Raw genomic sequence first — 17036 nt, 5'->3', positions numbered from 1 at the left:
ATGGTGATGTGGCCAGTGTGTGAGTTGTGGAGGCGCTGACAGGAGCCAATCACGATACTTTCTTTTAAAAGACAGTTGACCTCAGAGTTGACAGTATTGTCGGTGTGGGTTTAACTCAGACTGCCACCAGCTTCACAGAAACTCTTGTGTCGACCTCAATCACAGAGCTCCCAGTATTGCACAAAATGATTTTTGCAGTTTCCACACGTCATTGTTCTGTCCTCTAGGACAAATTTTACCTCTCTGTGCTCAATTTGACAACGCTTATGCTGTAATCTGCTTGTGTCAACAAATGTCTTAAATTGATATTACTCACAATTATTATTTTCTTACAATTTTAACATCTAGAAAGAAGGTGCCCAAAGAGGTTTGTGATGGAAAGCCATGAAAGAAGGAAAAGACTACTTTTAAAATCCACCAATTGTGGTCTCAATGCTCCAGTGGCATTAAAGTACACCTTTACAAGTGAATCATAGAACTTTACCTTCAGGCCATCAAGTGCGCACTGGCTCTCACAGCAAGGTATTCATTGAATCTCATTGCTCTGCCTTATCCCCATACCGATTCAAATCTGTCTTTTATATAAACTGTCCACTTCCCTCTTGATAACCACAATTGTTCTAAACAATGAATCTTTTAAAAATCAAATTCCAATATTTAAAAAAATCCTCCTTATTGAAATAATAGTCACCCAATACAGAAGAATGTTATGTCATCTGTGACAACTATATTATGCAGTATTTGTAAATAACATTTCAGATATAACAAATAAAACTACAACTTATTCCTCCAGCTCCAATTATGTTATGCAAATGGGTGAAATAAAATATACTACCCTGTCTTTTTTTTAGTTCATAATCCATATTGTTTGCAATGCTCCGATGGCACAAAATAGCAGTAATGTGATGTTTGACTTGATTTTTCCTTTGAAATTATTTCCAACGCAAACATCAGCAGTTACCGAAATGCTGAATTATTATGACATCTTATTGGTTAGTATCTGAGAAAGTTTTCTTTTAAACTGCAGCTTTCCAGTCAATAATTACATCTGAAGTGGAAGATAAACTACATTCAATGAATAAACATTACAGAGGGCAGTTTATCTTGCTTCCCCATTCATTTTTGCTTTATAAGCACATCACAGCAACGACAAAGATGAGGTAGGTTCCATTGATGTTTAGAGTATCCTTATTCCGCATTAATATTGCTGGAGCAATTTGGTTTTCATAGCATAGTTCATAGCACTTTCATTAATTAAGTTTGCTTGTTAAAGATTTTGATGTTATTAAAAAGTGGTGTCCAAGATTTCTTTTAAAAAAAACCTAACATTTATTGGAAAGAGCAGCAATGTAACAGGATTTACACTGTAGCTGATGGTGCTGATTTAATTCCAAAACCAATATTGGAGGCAGTTTCTGTTGTCTCTAAACTAGATTTATACTGCACTTTTAGTGTTGATTCAGCGCGACAATCAAATCATGCTAAAGGTGCCATTTAAATGGGGCATAAAATACTAATATGTCCAAAACAGAATTCTGTTTGGACAGTAACACTTGGAAAAAACCACAAAGATTATTTTACCTGACTTCCTTGGTGATAGCATCTCAACTGACTCTTCAGGCAGTGGGCCATAAGATGGATATTATATTCTAATAACCTAATCTTTCCCTTCACATTGTCATCGTTGACCAGTCATCTGACTCGTTTTTGACTTGGTGGGCAGCATTCTGACTCAGGATCAAGACTTGTCAGTTCAAACCCAGCATTGGCACATGCGCTTAGTATTTTAGTCCGGCGTTACAATCCAGTACTGGAGGTACGCATGTCAACAGAGGTCCTTTGGATGAGACATTAAACCGAGGTACCTGTTCTTCAGGTGGATGTTAAAAATTGTAAGAAAATATTCAAAAATAGAAGGGGAGTTTCTCCCAGTGACCTGACCAACAATCCTTCATCCTTGCCCCCTCTTTATCCATCTTTAAATCCCACTTGAAAACTTACTTTTTCAACCACGCCTCTGGTGACTCCCCTCTTTTACCTTGCTCAGTATCCAACTGGACAGTGCTCCAAGACACTATCCTGTGTGAAGGGCACTATATAATTCAAGTTGTTGTTAATTTCAGCTCTTGATGCGTGTGGAACTCTGTTGAGTGCAAAATGGCTACTTTGTTTGCTTCGAAAACAATCATCACAGAAGACAATAACTGCAAAGTACTTTAAGAAGTTTTGATGTATAAAATGTGATATATATCTATAAATATATATCCAGATACATAAAATAAAAAGACGCTATAAAATGCAAGTTCTTTCTCTCTGCAAATTCCACAAGTGCTGCAGTAATATATTGCTTGTTGATGGTATATGTAAAGTTTTATTGTCAAAGTAAATGAACAAGTGTCCAGCTGAACACAAATCTTGAAGTTTCATTGCTTGTTATAGTGTCCCACACTTCTAAACTTCTGATGGATTAGGATCTATATTTAATTTCTAGGCCCTGTGCTAGAGTTGTAGATAAAGGGCAGAGTTGTAAATAAATGGAATCAAACTTTGTCGGGCATTTGTTGAATATGTTATTGTGTAGTATTAAAGTACATTTGATTGAGCCCATAGTCAGTGATCTATCTGCATTCTAATCCTCACAGCAGTTGCCATTTCAGGCTTTCTCTTGCTTTTTTCTCTCCACTCCTTTTTTCTCCACTTCTCCTTTACCACTGGGATTTTTTGTTTAGCACAATAGAGCACAATACATTAAACAAACAAAAAAATCCAAGGGGGTAACATATTGTAGGACAAAAAATCAGCCAGGTGTGGTTTATTTACAATAGTCTGAATAGCTCATAATGTAATATTTACATTGGCTCAATTCCAGTAGAGGGATCAAACAATAAATTAGCATTTGCCATATTCTGAATGGAGGCAGGGATCACAAATCTATAAACCAGACAGGACATTACTTCTTATTAAGCACTTAACAGAATTAGTATCCCATGCAAAGTAACATGAGAAAAAATGTAATAACATTTTCAATTCAGCTGCAAGTCCCTTGTGAGAAATGTTATCAAGTGTTTTCTGAAAGTCAATGTCAACATAAAATGTACCACATTATTATCATCTACTAATCTTCAAAGAATAGAAAATACACAAGTCTATTTGGTGGGATCCATCTTTCATAAAACACATTGATTAGACTTTGTACCTTTTCTCTTATTAAGCATACTTGACTGGAGTCAAGAGTGACGGCAGAAAGGTACACTTTAGTATCAACTGCATGCATAGAGAAGCGGAGTCCCTGCCTATGAATGATATTACCAGGGGGAGACCATGTTGATGAGGAAAAGGAGAGGACCAAGGATAGAGCCTTGAGAAACACCACAAGTAACTATGAGAGCAGGAGGAGAAGCCATTAAAGGAGACATAGTGAAAATTTTGGTCAAGTAAGACTTGAAGCAGGAATTTGGAATAGTGAACACGGACCAGGTGAGGAAGGATGGAGTAGTCAACATAGAGATATAATAAGAAACATGGAGCCCTAAGATGGTGTTACATTAATGACTGTGTTCAGGGTTACCTTGGTGCTGTGGGCAAAATGTACTTAAAATGATTTAAATGTACCTCTTCCATTTCACCTCTCAGGGGACTGAATGATTCAAGAAAACTAAATCTTCTGCAAAATACAAATGCATATTCTTTGCTCCCCTTAATATCTGTAATATAACTTATTTCAAATTACAGGTGTGTTAGTAGCTTCCTTATTCTGTCTTTCCCAATTCAATAAAGCACTGCTCTACATCACACTCCCAGTATCCTTTAATACTTCCTCTCATTGGCTCCTCGTCAATTGTCCAATTAATCCTAATTGAGTATTCAACAATATCTCTTCCAGCCAATTCCTCTTTCCAATTTCCCCATTTTGGTTCTGAATTAACTTTAAAGTGGAGTGGCACTGTAATCAAATTGTACTCTATAGCTGACTGGCAATAGCTACTGTCTAAACAACTGAGTTGTAATATATTTGGCCACGCTATTCAATTATATCACAAGCCCATGAGGTTCAGACAAAGAAGGCCTTGTACCTTGTATTTATTCAGGTTAAATTAAACAAACAAATGCAATTAACTACTGAGCTTCTCCAAATCTTTTTAAATATTTCCTTTTCCACAAATTTGTGTTGTTGACAAACAATTTAATTGTAATTTTTTTTAAATTGTGAAACCAAGATGAAAGGATCAAAGTCTATAGTGCAATAAGGCTGAAAAAATTAAAGGAGAGAGAAAAATGTGGGAAATTAAGCAGTCATGGTTAGGTGATGCTAATCTTAGGTTTTAAAAGCCTGTAAATTGCAGGAATAATAATAATAATAATAATCCTTGCATTTGATATAGCGCTTTTCACGTCGGGAGGACGTCCCAAAGCGCTTCACAGAACACACTGTAAAGTGAATTGACTGTATATTTGTGGGCAAACGCGGCAGCCAATTGCGCACAGCAATGTCCCACAAACAGTCGTAGATTGAAAATGACCAATTTTATTATTGTTTTTTGTTTTTTTGGAGGAAGAAGGGAAGACTGATGATGAAGATATGGAGTTCAATAGTCTTACATTGTGAATAGTAACAATTGAAAGGCCAGTTTGAACCATGGCAAGCAATATCATTACTATAAATCTTACTTCAGTCTACAATTTTAGCCCAATGCCTCTGTATTACAAACATGTTTATGGCTAATAATAATAATAATTCTTGCATTTGATATAACGCTTTTCACGTCTTCTAGATGTCTCAAAGCGGTTCACAGAATAGACTGTAAAGTGAATTGACTGTATATTCGTAGGTGAAATGCGGCAGCCAATTGCGCACAACAGTGTCCCACAAACAGTATTTACAGTCTGTTACCCTTAGCTGACACTAACCCTTCTGTAACGATTTTTCCATTGGTCAATAAGATTTAAAAGCAGCTGCCAGATACTCTATAATTTAGTCTTAATTGCCTGATTTTTTAAAAATGTAATCAGTTAAAAATCAAAAATTGTTTTACTTGTATTTTCTGATTTTTCTGTGAGTTTTTTACTACAAAAATAGTCAAATTCTGCATTGCAAGATTGCGATGGATCTCACTTTCTGTGCCTGTACTTGCACAGGGAGCATCGTGCAAATAGTCACTCGACTGTTTGTTGATGAATAGGGTGACGCATTAGATCTATGACTTGAAAAGCACACTGAGATTGGAAATGCACTCCTCTGGAAATAAAGGACATCACCTGCACAGAATCCAATGTATGTCATGCTAACTTGCGAGAAGTTGGCTCCAAGATGATCTCGGGTCAGATTTGAGGTCTTCCAGGTCAACGCTTGGTTCCCAGGAAATAATCTTATAATTTTATGTCTGGATGCACTTTTACTGTTGTCGATACACAACAGTGCAATTTTCCCCAAGTGCTTTTAAAATCCATCGAATGGATCTCATCAGTAGCATGTTCTGCATTCTAGTCAGCATGGTTTAGAGGCAATAGAGTATGCCTAACTAACCTACTACAATTCAATTATTAGTGAACATTTAGGATATCCAATGAATATTAGTTCACTTGGATATTATTATATTCAGAAGGCACTTGACAAACTTCCTCTGGCTTCTAAAGAATGTAAAGATCATGGAACAGATGTTAGATTATCTTGTAAGGGACTTTCACGAGGAAACTTTCTTAAGCCCGCTATTATTCACACTCTTCATGAATAATATAAAGCTTGCTAATACCTGAAGTATTATACCTGTAGGATTATAATATTTACCATTTACCAGTGGCAAATCTTTTTAGCAGGTGATGAATATAAAGAAGGTTGATAATATTCAGCATGATCCGGACCAATTCTGTGGATTTAGCTGAGAAATATGTGATGGATCATAATATAAATAAAACGTTGGGTAATACATTTACGAAATGTAAATGGTAACCATATGTATCGTGGTCTAAGTACTGAAGAAAGATGCACAATAAGCGATTTGTTCTCTCTGGAGAAAAGAAGTCTAACTTGCATAGGACTAGAAGACATTGTTATAAAATTCTCAAGCCTAGATCTTGACAGGAGGATGGAAGATTATTTTTCTCCACACCCAACTATAATTTAACTACACAAGTGTTTGGTCAATTTACTCATAAGTGCTGGCATTGATTTTGGTAAATATCTTATGGTGGAGGGTAATTAATTCTGAATTAATTAATTAATTAATTAATTGGAGTCCTGTAGCTCAGTGGTTAGAGCACTCGCTTTGCAAGCGAGAGACCTGAGTTCAATTCCAGGCAGAGGGCGAAACCTTGGGCAAGTTTCCTTACTCCACACGCCTAATAATAATAATCCCTCCAAAACCAAAAACAATAATAAATTGATCATTTTCAATCTACGACTGTTTGTGGGACACTGCTGTGCGCAATTGGCTGCCACGTTCGCCCACAAATATGCAGTCAATTCACTTTACAGTGTGTTCTGTGAAGCGCTTTGGGACGTCCTCCCGACGTGAAAAGCGCTATATCAAATGCAAGGATTATTATTATTATTATTACATTTTTGAAGGTGTTTTTAATCAATAGTTTAAAAAAAAGGAATGAGGGTTATGTGAATAATAGTAACTTTTAGTTACAATGAGGGGGATCAGAGCAGGAGTCCACGATCCTTGATCTAGGAGAATCAGCAGTCAAAGCAGGTGGGGGGGTGGGGGTTAGATGAAACTGTCTGGGCTTTGCTCTTATAATTTATGATGTAAGTGGAAAACCTCAAATGTTCTGCAATCTGACAACACCAAGCATTTTGTGCAAAATGCATAATTTAAACACAAGCACTGCACTCCAGTCTGGAGCACACAACAGATAAATGGATTATTTCCACTTGAACAATAAGGACATTAGAGTGCACTTAAAGTCAGTAGCTAGGTTCAGATGAGAGTCGTAAAGTATTACTATTGCGGTTTAAGATGTATTCTGAACTCTTAATATGTATATACAGAGTGTGCTGCAAGATAGTAACATGTCTCAGCATTCTCAGCACAAGAATGAAAACACTTCATAATCATTTGATTCCCTGAGGCATTTAACTCCATGTAACATATTATACTCCAGAATTAATTTCTTTTCGGAAGAAACTGAAGCTGTCCTCAAAGGATTGCGAAACTGAGCTTTCAAACGATCATTCTGTAGAAAACCGGCTGGAACCATCCCAACAATTCCTTATTGAACTGCCTGCTATTTTGACCTTTTCTGCCTGCGGCCAAACCCCAAAATTGCTACAGCAAGAGACCGGCAATTCAGTCAAGATAAATCAATCACACTGTCATGCTGCTGCTTCAAATATCACTGCGGTGTTGATATTGTGTTGTCGCTCTATACTACATCCTATTTGGTAGACTGTACGACAAATACAATTAAAGTAGTTCTGAATAAAGTACATTCTCTTCGGGTTTAAATACAAATGATGTTTCTTTTGCAGTACCGTATTTAGAATTAATACAGTAAGCAAATTTAGTAACTTAATGCACTTAGATTCGTAACTAGCACAAAGTAAGATTTTGTAAGCCTTTTTAAATGCGCTCAAATGGTCCTGCCGAATAGCCAGCTCAACATTTTAGGCAAATTGTGTTAATTAAACATGAAATTTAAATATATTTATTGGAGTTAGAAAACAAATGATGGCTTGAAACCCTAATAAGGAGCAAATAAAAAGGACCGCAAATAATGAAATTAAAATGGACAGATACTGTACGGAAGTAAACCTAAAGAACCCGTGCGTAAAAACATTCCAGAACTGTTGCTGAATTGAAGTGATTAAAGTAGCTATATACCCTCTGTACATAGTGATAGTTTCAGACACGAATAGATAATCTAAACTACCTATTCAATTCCCCACAAGATATACCTATAATAATCCTTCCATCTGATATAGCGCCTTATCATGTCTTTGAGAGGTCTTAAAGCGCTTCATAAAATATACTCTAAAGTGAATTTACTGTATATTTTGTGGGAGAAACACAGCAACCAATTTGCACAGCAGAGTCCCACAAACAGTCATGGATTAAGTGACCAAATTATCTAGTGTATCAATCATAACATCTAATATATCTATATATAATTCATTTTAGTTGACAAGAACGTCTCTAATTGTCCTTTGAAACCATTTACAGTTTTTTGTTCCCCATGCCCAATATCCTTTAACTAAATCAAATGCCTCGTGCATTTTCTATTCACTTCTGCTGTCTTTAATGCAAAGATATTTACAATATCTTCTTGAATTTTGAAAGTGGCAGCTAAACCCATCTGCATCCAAACATTCACATCAAATACCTTAAATCTCTCCCTTCTGTCTTCTCTGTTCAAGAAGAAAATCTCCCCAAATCCACAAAGTTCTGCTCTTACATTCTGCAATGTTGCATTGCACTTTTATAGTGCTCTTCACACGGGGTAGCATCTTTTGCGCTAAATCTGGATTGCAACTGTCTTCCAGGCTCTGCTGAGGAGAAATCCTTAAAGCACAGTACTAATTTCTAAAACTGGCTACCAGGCCGAGAACTCTACAAAGAACTTATTTTATTTTCAATTCAATGATACAGCACGGAAACAGGCCATTTGATTTCATGGAAAGACTTGAATCCGCACTCAAAGATTGGGGCTGTACACTTTTATATCTGCCTGCATATGTATTATTCCATATATGTATTCACTGGAAAAATTAAACAAACAACTCTTTTGTGAATTTAATTGATAGTACTTCCTTCTAGCTGGGAAAAGGTTTGAGTGCATTTGCATGTTAATGGAGAGCACATTGAAACAGTTTAGATACAGTGTATTTAGTTTGGGATAATTTATATAACAAGCAATTGGAAATATCTGAATGCTTTGCAATTGTATAGGTGTGCCACACTTTAAAGTATATGCTGTAAAGCACTTTGAGATTAAAATAAGTTACTTCACTCCTGAAACATTGTTGCAACTCTCAGAAAGGGTTAAACTTCAGTTGCCTTTACACTCACTTTTGTTTGTTTGTTTTCAGAATTGCACAAATATGAATAATCAACACCTTGTTGAAAGTTGTGTAAACCAAAGCAAAGAACCCTGAAGACAATTCTGAATTCTAACTTTACATTTATTGTACATATACAACAACTTGCACTTATATAGCGCCCTCCACACAGGGTAGTGTCTCAGAGCGCTTAACAGTAGCGGAGCCTGACTATGAGCCGGGGTGGGGATGGGGCGGGGAGATGACCGTAAGCACGGTCGAAAAGTAAGGTTATCAGGCAAGACTTGAAAAAGGGGAGAGGGGGGCAAGGCGGAGGGATTGAGGGAGAGTGTTCCAGAGTTTTGGGGCGTAGTGGCTGAAAATGCGACCTCCAATGGTGGGGTGGAGGGTGCGAGAGACAAGCAGGAGGCCGGTGCCAGTCGAGCGGAGGCACAAGGTGGTGGATTTGGGAGTGAGGAGATCGGAGAAGTAGGGACGTGCCAAGAGTGAATGGATTTGAATCCGAGTGTGAGGATCTTGAAGTTGATCCGTTCAGTGATGGGGAGCCAGTGAGCCTGGCCAGAACTGGTGAGATGTGGGTACAGAGTTTGGTTTGGGTCAATATTCAGGCGGCAGAGTTCTGAATGAGTTGGATCTTTTGAATAGTGGAGTTGGGGAGACCGTCGAGGAGTATGTTTGAGTAATCCAGGGGGAAGGTGATAAACGCATGCACGAGAGTTTCGGCTGCATCTGGTGTAAGGTACGGTCGGAGGCGGGTAAGGTGGCAGAGCTGGAGGAAGGTGGTCCTGTCAGGGACTGGATGTGGGAAAGGAAAGACAGCTGGAGGTCGAACCAGACTCCTAGATTGCGCACTGGTTCGGTGGATCTGAGAGAAAGCCCAGGGAGGTTTAGGAGTTTAGATCTGCAGGAGTGGAGACGTTAATGGAAGCCAAAGAGTATGGCTTTGGTCTTGTCCACATTCACCTGCAGGAAATTTGCACTCATCCAAGGCCTAATATCTACTAGACAAGCTGATAGAACATCGGCAGACCTGGAGTCGATGCTGCAGGAGGCAAAGTAGATTTGTGTGTCATCCTCATACAAGGTGGTTGACTGTGTCAGAGAGATCCAGGAGACTGAAGAGGCAGAGGGAACCATGGTCACAGATAGAGAGGACCTCGTTTGTGACTTTGACAAGAACTGTGTCTGTGCTGTGGGCAGGGCGAAAACCAAACTGCAGGGGCTCGAGGAGGGAGTGATGGGAGAGGTGTGACCGAAGGTGACCTGCAACAATGCGTTCCAGGAATTTAGCAAGGATGAATAGGTTGGAGAGGGGATGGTAGCATGAGAGATTAGAAGGATCGAGGAGGGGTGTGATAACAGTGGTTTTCAGGGGGAGTGGATCAGAGCCTGAGGAGAGAGACTGGTTGACCACGTTGATCAGCAGTGGGGAGAGAAGGGGGAATTGAGTGACCAGCAGCTGGGTGGGGAGGGTGTCGAGGCAATGGGTGGTGAACTTTGTGTGGATGACTGTGGTTGAGAGGGAGGAATGGGGGCAAAAGAGTGTAAGGAGGGGGAGCGTCAGGAGCCATGGTAGAGGGAGAAGGTGGTATGGATAGTGTAGGTGGGGTGGAAGAGGACATGGGGGAGGACGATGTAGCCAAGTGGATGTTTTCAATCTTCGGAGAGAAAAATCTAGGACCTCTTCGCACTTGGCATTTGATGTGAGGATAGAGGGATCTAGAGGGGGTGCATGGAGGAGGTAATGGATGGTGAAAAACAGTATCTTTGGGTTGTTTTTGGCCTCCAGGATGACTGGAATAAAAGCCAGTTTTGGCCTGTGAAAGGGAGAGGCGGTAGGTGCGGAGGTGCCCAAGCCACAGCTGGCAGTGAATCGTGAGGCCGGATTTCTGTCATCTGAGCTCGAGCATCCAATTTGGGTTTTAAGTGAGCGGAGATGACTGTCATATCAGCGGGAGCGGGTGGGTTTGGAAACAGCCCTGGATTTCAGGGTAGACAGGGAATTGAATGTTGTGGAGAGACGATCATTCAGCAGCTTGACAGCTGCATCAGGATCGCTGAGGTTGGATGGCCAGAGGGAGAGAGGTTCGAGAAAGAGAGGGCATTTGTGAAGGACTCAGGGAGAAGCTTTTTCCAGGGGCGCAAAAAAATGGTGGAGGCCTTGGAAGAGGGGAAGGAGATGCGGGAGGAGAGGGAGTTGAGGAAGTGGTCCAAGATGCCCTTGTCCATCAAGAAAGGTCGGAAATGTCAAGGCCATGTGTGATGACGAGGTCGAGGGGGGGACACGGTTGTGGGTCAGCAAGTTGATGTGGAGGGTGAGGTTTAGGGAGGAGGAGGGCAGTGAAATCCGAGGAGGTGGTGCAAGGGGAATTAAGGTGGAGGTTGAAATCACCCATTATGGGTTGGTACAAAGTGGCAGCTTGACTCAGTCGGTGGTACTCTTGCCTCTGCATCTTGCTTCTCAATCAAATGGTGGTGGGTTCAGGCCCCATGTCAGGACTTTAAACTAGGTCTAGGCTGACACTTCAGTGCAAAGCTGGAGTGTGCTTTGGTTTTGTAGGTGCCACCCTTTGGATGAGCTGTTAAAACTGAGGTCTTGTTTGCCTATTCAGGTGTACATTAAAGATCCCATGGCACTGTTCGAAAGAAAGTTTCTCCCAGTGTCCTGGCCAACAATTCCTCAAATAGGTCATTCAGTTCATGTCTGTTTGTCTGACACTGCTGTGCACAAATCAGCTGCTGAGCTTGTTTGCAAATACACAGTCACTACACTTTACAGTAAAATTCCATGAAGCAATTTAAGACCGACGCCCCATATGAAAGGTGCTATATATCAAAGGGAAGGATTGATTGATTTAAAAGGCATCAACGACTTGATTGCGTGTATTTGATAATATATTTGCAAAGACTCATTTTCATTTTCCATCTAGAGGAGTATTTCCCCCCTGTCTGTTAGAGATGAAGGGAAAGCCGAAAGAAAAAAAAAAGCAATCGTGCAAAAAAACATTTAACCAATACCTTTCCCGGGAGTAGAGACAAAAGCAATCGGAATCTGCCGTTGCTATGTTGCAGTGTAGAGCGATCTCAATCTCAGCTGTACTGGTGTGTTAAACAATTTCCAAAGAAAAGGGCATTTCACATTCGCACCCAAGTCACGTAGGGATGTGCTTTTGAACAGCTCCCATTTGGCACTGCCTTTAATAGCACAGAAACACCAAACCTACGCGAGCTACGGACCCAAGACCTGAGCTCAGCCAATTCAAGGACATGTCACTTTTCCCTGCAGTAAACAGGTGAGATTCTGCCATATGTATATATACACACACACACATACTTGTACACATACATACATATACACACACATACATGCACACATACATACATATACACACACATACATGTACACATACATACATATACACACACATACATGCACACATACATACATATACACACACATACACATACATATACACACGTATATACACACACATACACACGCACGCATACATATATACACACACACACATGTACGTACACACGCACTAACACACACAGACACACACACACACACACACACATATAGACACAATCCAAATAAAAAAATAACACCCCCCCCCCGGCACTGCGAGGGGACAGACACGACGAGCAACAAACAGCGCGGGTGAAATTAAAGGAGAAAGAGAGAGAGAGAAAAATTTAGCCAAACTTACCGTAAAAAAAACAGAAGGACATTTGCAAATGAGGCTACACAGGGAGTGGTGGCCATCCACACCCAGAGGGGACAGGATTGCAAACATCCTGGGAAACTTGTGAAACGTCTCTGCTCTGTGACCTCCGGACTCCCCCAAACCACATCAAGTCAAACCACACCACACCAAACCAAGCCACACCAAACCACACCACACCAAACCACACCAAACCAAGCCACACCAAACCACACCAAACCAAACCAAGCCACACCAAACCACACCAAACCAAACCAAGCCACACCAAATCAAGCCAAGCACAAGCCAAGTCAAACCCGCCTCCTGCTCCATGTACTTATTGTCTGGCAATAAACACGGGCAATAAACACGTAAATGTCAATACACAGAAATAAACACCACCAACAAATTCCTTGTTTAATTGTGTGTTAATCCCCCCACACCCCCACACCCCCCACACACACACACCCCCTCACACCCCACCCCCACACACACACACACCCCACACACCCCCCACACACCCCCACACCCCCCCCACACACACACACCCCACACACACACCCCCCCACACACACACCCCACACCCCCCCCCCACACACACACCCCACACACACACCCCCCCCACACACACACACCCCACACCCCCCCACACACACACACCCCACACACACCCCACCCCACCCCACACAACATCCACACACACCCCCCACACACACCCCACACACACCCCACCCCACCCCCACACAACATCCACACACACCCCCCACACACACCCGCCACACACACCCGCCACACACACACCCCACCCCACCCCCACACAACACCCCCCCACACCCCCCACACACACATCCCCCCACACACATCCCCCACACACACCCCCCACCCCCCCCACACACACCCCCCACCCCCCCCACACCCCCCCCCACACACACACACCCCCCCCACACCCCACACACACCCCCCCCCCCCACACACACACACCCCCCACACACAGCCACTGGAGCTCGACGTGTCCCCTTCACACCCCATTAAAGGGAACCGACAGTCGGCAAAGACTACAGAAGCTGCAGCAGCCAAAGGGGATGGAGCGGCGGCCCCGGAGCTGAGAGTCGGTCGGTCGGTCGCTCGGTGCAGGTGAGGGCTCGGGCTGTGCCTCCGCTTCTTACCTGTGCGTCTCGGTGATGCCGTGAGCAGCTCCGCCATCTTCCTGTCCGCTCGCCCCGCACAAGCGCAGTGTCAGGTCTCAACACTGCAACTGCAGCAACCTGTCACCACAGGCAATCCTCCCCTGCCCTGCCCGCCCTGCCCTGCCTGCCTGCCCTGCCCTGCCTGCCCTGCCCTGCCTGCCCTGCCCGCCCTGCCTGCCCTGCCCGCCCTGCCTGCCCGCCTGCCCTGCCCTGCCCGCCCTGCCCTGCCTGCCCGCCCTGCCCTGCCCTGCCCTCCCCTGCCCTGCCCTGCCCGCCCTGCCTGCCTCCCCTGCCCTGCCCGCCCTGCCTTGCCCTGCCTGCCCGCCCTGCCCTGCCTGCCCTGCCCTCCCCTGCCCTGCCCTCCCCTGCCCTGCCCTGCCCTCCCCTGCCCTGCCCTGCCCTGCCCTGCCCTGCCCCTGCCCTGCCTCCCTGCCCTGCCCTGCCTGCCCTGCCCTGCCTGCCCTGCCCGGCCTGCCCTGCCCTGCCCTGCCCTGCCTGCCTGCCCGCCTGCCCTGCCTGCCCGCCCTGCCTGCCCGCCCTGCCCTGCCCTGCCCTGCCCTGCCTGCCTGCCTGCCCTGCCCTGCCTGCCTGCCCGCCCTGCCCTGCCCTCCCTGCCCTGCCCTCCCTGCCCTGCCTGCCTGCCCGCCCTGCCCTGCCCGCCCTGCCTCTTCATCAGGGCACCCGGGCTGGGACTGGGATGTCAGCTTGGTTTGTCTGTCTGTCTGTCTGTGTGTGTGTGTGTGTCTGTCTGTCTGTGTGTGTGTCTGTCTGTCTGTGTGTGTCTGTCTGTGTGTGTGTGTGTGTGTCTGTCTCTGTGTGTGTCTGTCTGTCTATGTGTGTGTGTGAGTCTGTCTATGTGTGTGTGTCTGTCTGCCTGTGTATGTGTGTGTGTGTCTGTCTGTGTGTGTATCTGTCTGTCTATGTGTGTGTGTGTGTCTGCCTATGTGTGTGTATGCGTGTGTGTGTGTGTGTCTGCCTATGTGTGTGTATGCGTGTGTGTGTGTGTGTGTGTGTGTGTCTGCCTCTGTGTGTGTGTGTGTGTCTGCCTCTGTGTGTGTGTCTGTCTGCTTTTGTGTGTGTGTGTGTTTGCCTATCTGGTGTGTGTCTGTCTGGCTGTGTCTGTCTGTCTGTTTGGGTCTGTCTGTGTGTATTTATGTGTGTGTGTGTGTCCGTGTGTGTGTTGGAAGAGTCTGTGTTCTTGCTCCCACAATCAGCAGTGTGTATAGCTGTACATGTCAGTCAGTGGGTGGTGCATACCTGCACTCACCAATGTACTGTATAGGTGTTTAAATAAATCACAGCATTAAGTTGTGCTTATGCACTGGATGAATATGGGTGAGGATGTAGATATATATTCTTGCTTAATAATAAAAAGAAACTCACCAATGAACATTTCAAAGTGCTTTGCAGGATATAGTGTAAACAATAACAACTTGCATTTATATAACGGACGGCATTTTGGAACTCTTGCGCTGAGTGTAGTGAATAATAATAATAAACCTTGCATTTGATATAGCCCATTATCACGTCTTCGAGACGTCTCAAAGCGCTTCACAGAATATACTGTAAAGTGAATTGACTGTATATTTTGTGGGCGAAACAAAATGTGAATTTTGTAGGCGAATTCAGCAGCCAATTTGCAGACAACAATGTCCTACAAGCACAAATGAATGAACAATTTTATCTCAGGGATTGTTGGTTAGGACATGGGGTAAAAACTCTCTTTTTCAAAAAGTGCCATGGGATCTTTAATGTCCACCTGAACAGGCAGAAAAATGTACTCAGCGACATGAAATAAAGCATATCTCAAATTCTACATGGTATACATGTTTTTCTAGGGCGTAACATAAATGTTTCCTACATGTAACATTAGCATAATCCTGTGCCAAAATAAAAATGTTCCCTCTGTACAGGATTTTGCTGCTGTTTGTATTTTGTGTGTGGGGGGAGTGGGGGTTTGGTTTAGGCTAAAAATTTGCTCAATCTATTGTACGGGTTGCAGTAAGGATTCCTCCTTTGGGATTCCCCGATTTTGAATGATGTGGATGATCAGGATATGTTGGGTGTGTATTAGTCAGGGTGGAGTAATAAGAATGCCATTGAGTCTGGGAGCTGCCAGATAGCATTTGTTAAATTGCAGACTTCATTTTCTAACTACTGCAGCCCTGTCCTCTCCCTCACCAGGCTCCGTGCCGCTATAACCCCCATCTTCGCCCAACTCCACTGGTTTCCCATTACACAGAGGATACAGTTCAAGATCCTGATCCTCACCTTCAAAGCCCTTCATGGTCTTGCTCCCCCCTACCTCCGCGACCTCCTAACCTCCTTCCATCCTGCTCGCTCCCTCCGCTCAGCGGGCTCCAGCCTGCTTTCATGTCCCACCTTAAGACACTCCTCTTCAACCGTACTTTCGATCACCCTCCTTCCCCCCTTGCCCTCCACCCTCCCCGATCCCGATCCCCAGCTCAGGTCTGAAACTCTGACTGTCCAGCACCTTGGGACATCCTCTCAATGTGAAATCTCTGGTTGATTATTTTACCGACAACAACAAAAATAATAATTTGGTCACTCAATCCATGATTGATTGTGGCACATTGCTGTGCGCAATCAGCTTCCACATTTTCCCCACAAAATGTACAGTCAAAATTACAGTAAACTATCTGTACCAGTAAAGCTGCTGCTGGACAAATTCCAGGAAGCATACTTCATAGATTCAGGAGAGCATTGTGGTTAGGAGCATTTGGTTCACCCAGTTTCTGCCTGATTTTGAAAGTCGTGATGTGGTCTTGCAGTTTCCAAAAGTACTTTGAACTGCCAAATGCAAATCCACAGGAATGTTTTAATTAAGGCATACCTTTGAGAAGCGCTTTGAGATGTGTCGAAGATGTGATAAGGTGCTATATCAAATGCAAGTAGTATTATTATGACTCCATTCATCCTCTTCATATCTTCCTTCTGGTTATGGAAAGCTTAGTAAGGGAGTGCCAGAAGCTGAAACAATGGGGCTCTAGTGCTCAAATGTGGCAAGTGTGATATATAGATGCTCCGAAATAAATGTGGAGTCCTACACTCTCTATTTTTTCTTCACTGATTAGTGCAAATAGCGTATCTTTTTGGACGCAATTGAATTGATGTTATTCA

At 43.2% G+C, this 17036-nt stretch overlaps 1 protein-coding gene across 4 annotated transcripts in view; it reads right to left on the bottom strand.

Moving 5' to 3' along the window:
- The window catches only part of LOC103177505 (MAP7 domain-containing protein 2), a 64418-nt gene extending 50400 nt beyond the window's left edge, over nt 1-14018 (bottom strand). For all 4 annotated transcript variants that reach the window (XM_042334003.1, XM_042334004.1, XM_042334005.1 and 1 more), the window contains exon 1: nt 13875-14018. In XM_042334003.1, the coding sequence (XP_042189937.1) occupies nt 13875-13911 (37 nt within the window). In that variant the 5' untranslated portion in view covers nt 13912-14018. The remainder of the gene's footprint in view (nt 1-13874) is intronic.
- Nucleotides 14019-17036: the final 3018 nt, after the last annotated feature.

This window comes from Callorhinchus milii, unplaced genomic scaffold (assembly GCF_018977255.1).
Source record: "Callorhinchus milii isolate IMCB2004 unplaced genomic scaffold, IMCB_Cmil_1.0 Scaffold4, whole genome shotgun sequence".
In the NCBI taxonomy this organism is placed as follows: Eukaryota; Metazoa; Chordata; class Chondrichthyes; order Chimaeriformes; family Callorhinchidae; genus Callorhinchus; species Callorhinchus milii.
The sequence above is the reverse complement of the archived record's forward strand: the minus strand, read 5'-3'. Positions and strand labels throughout refer to the sequence as shown.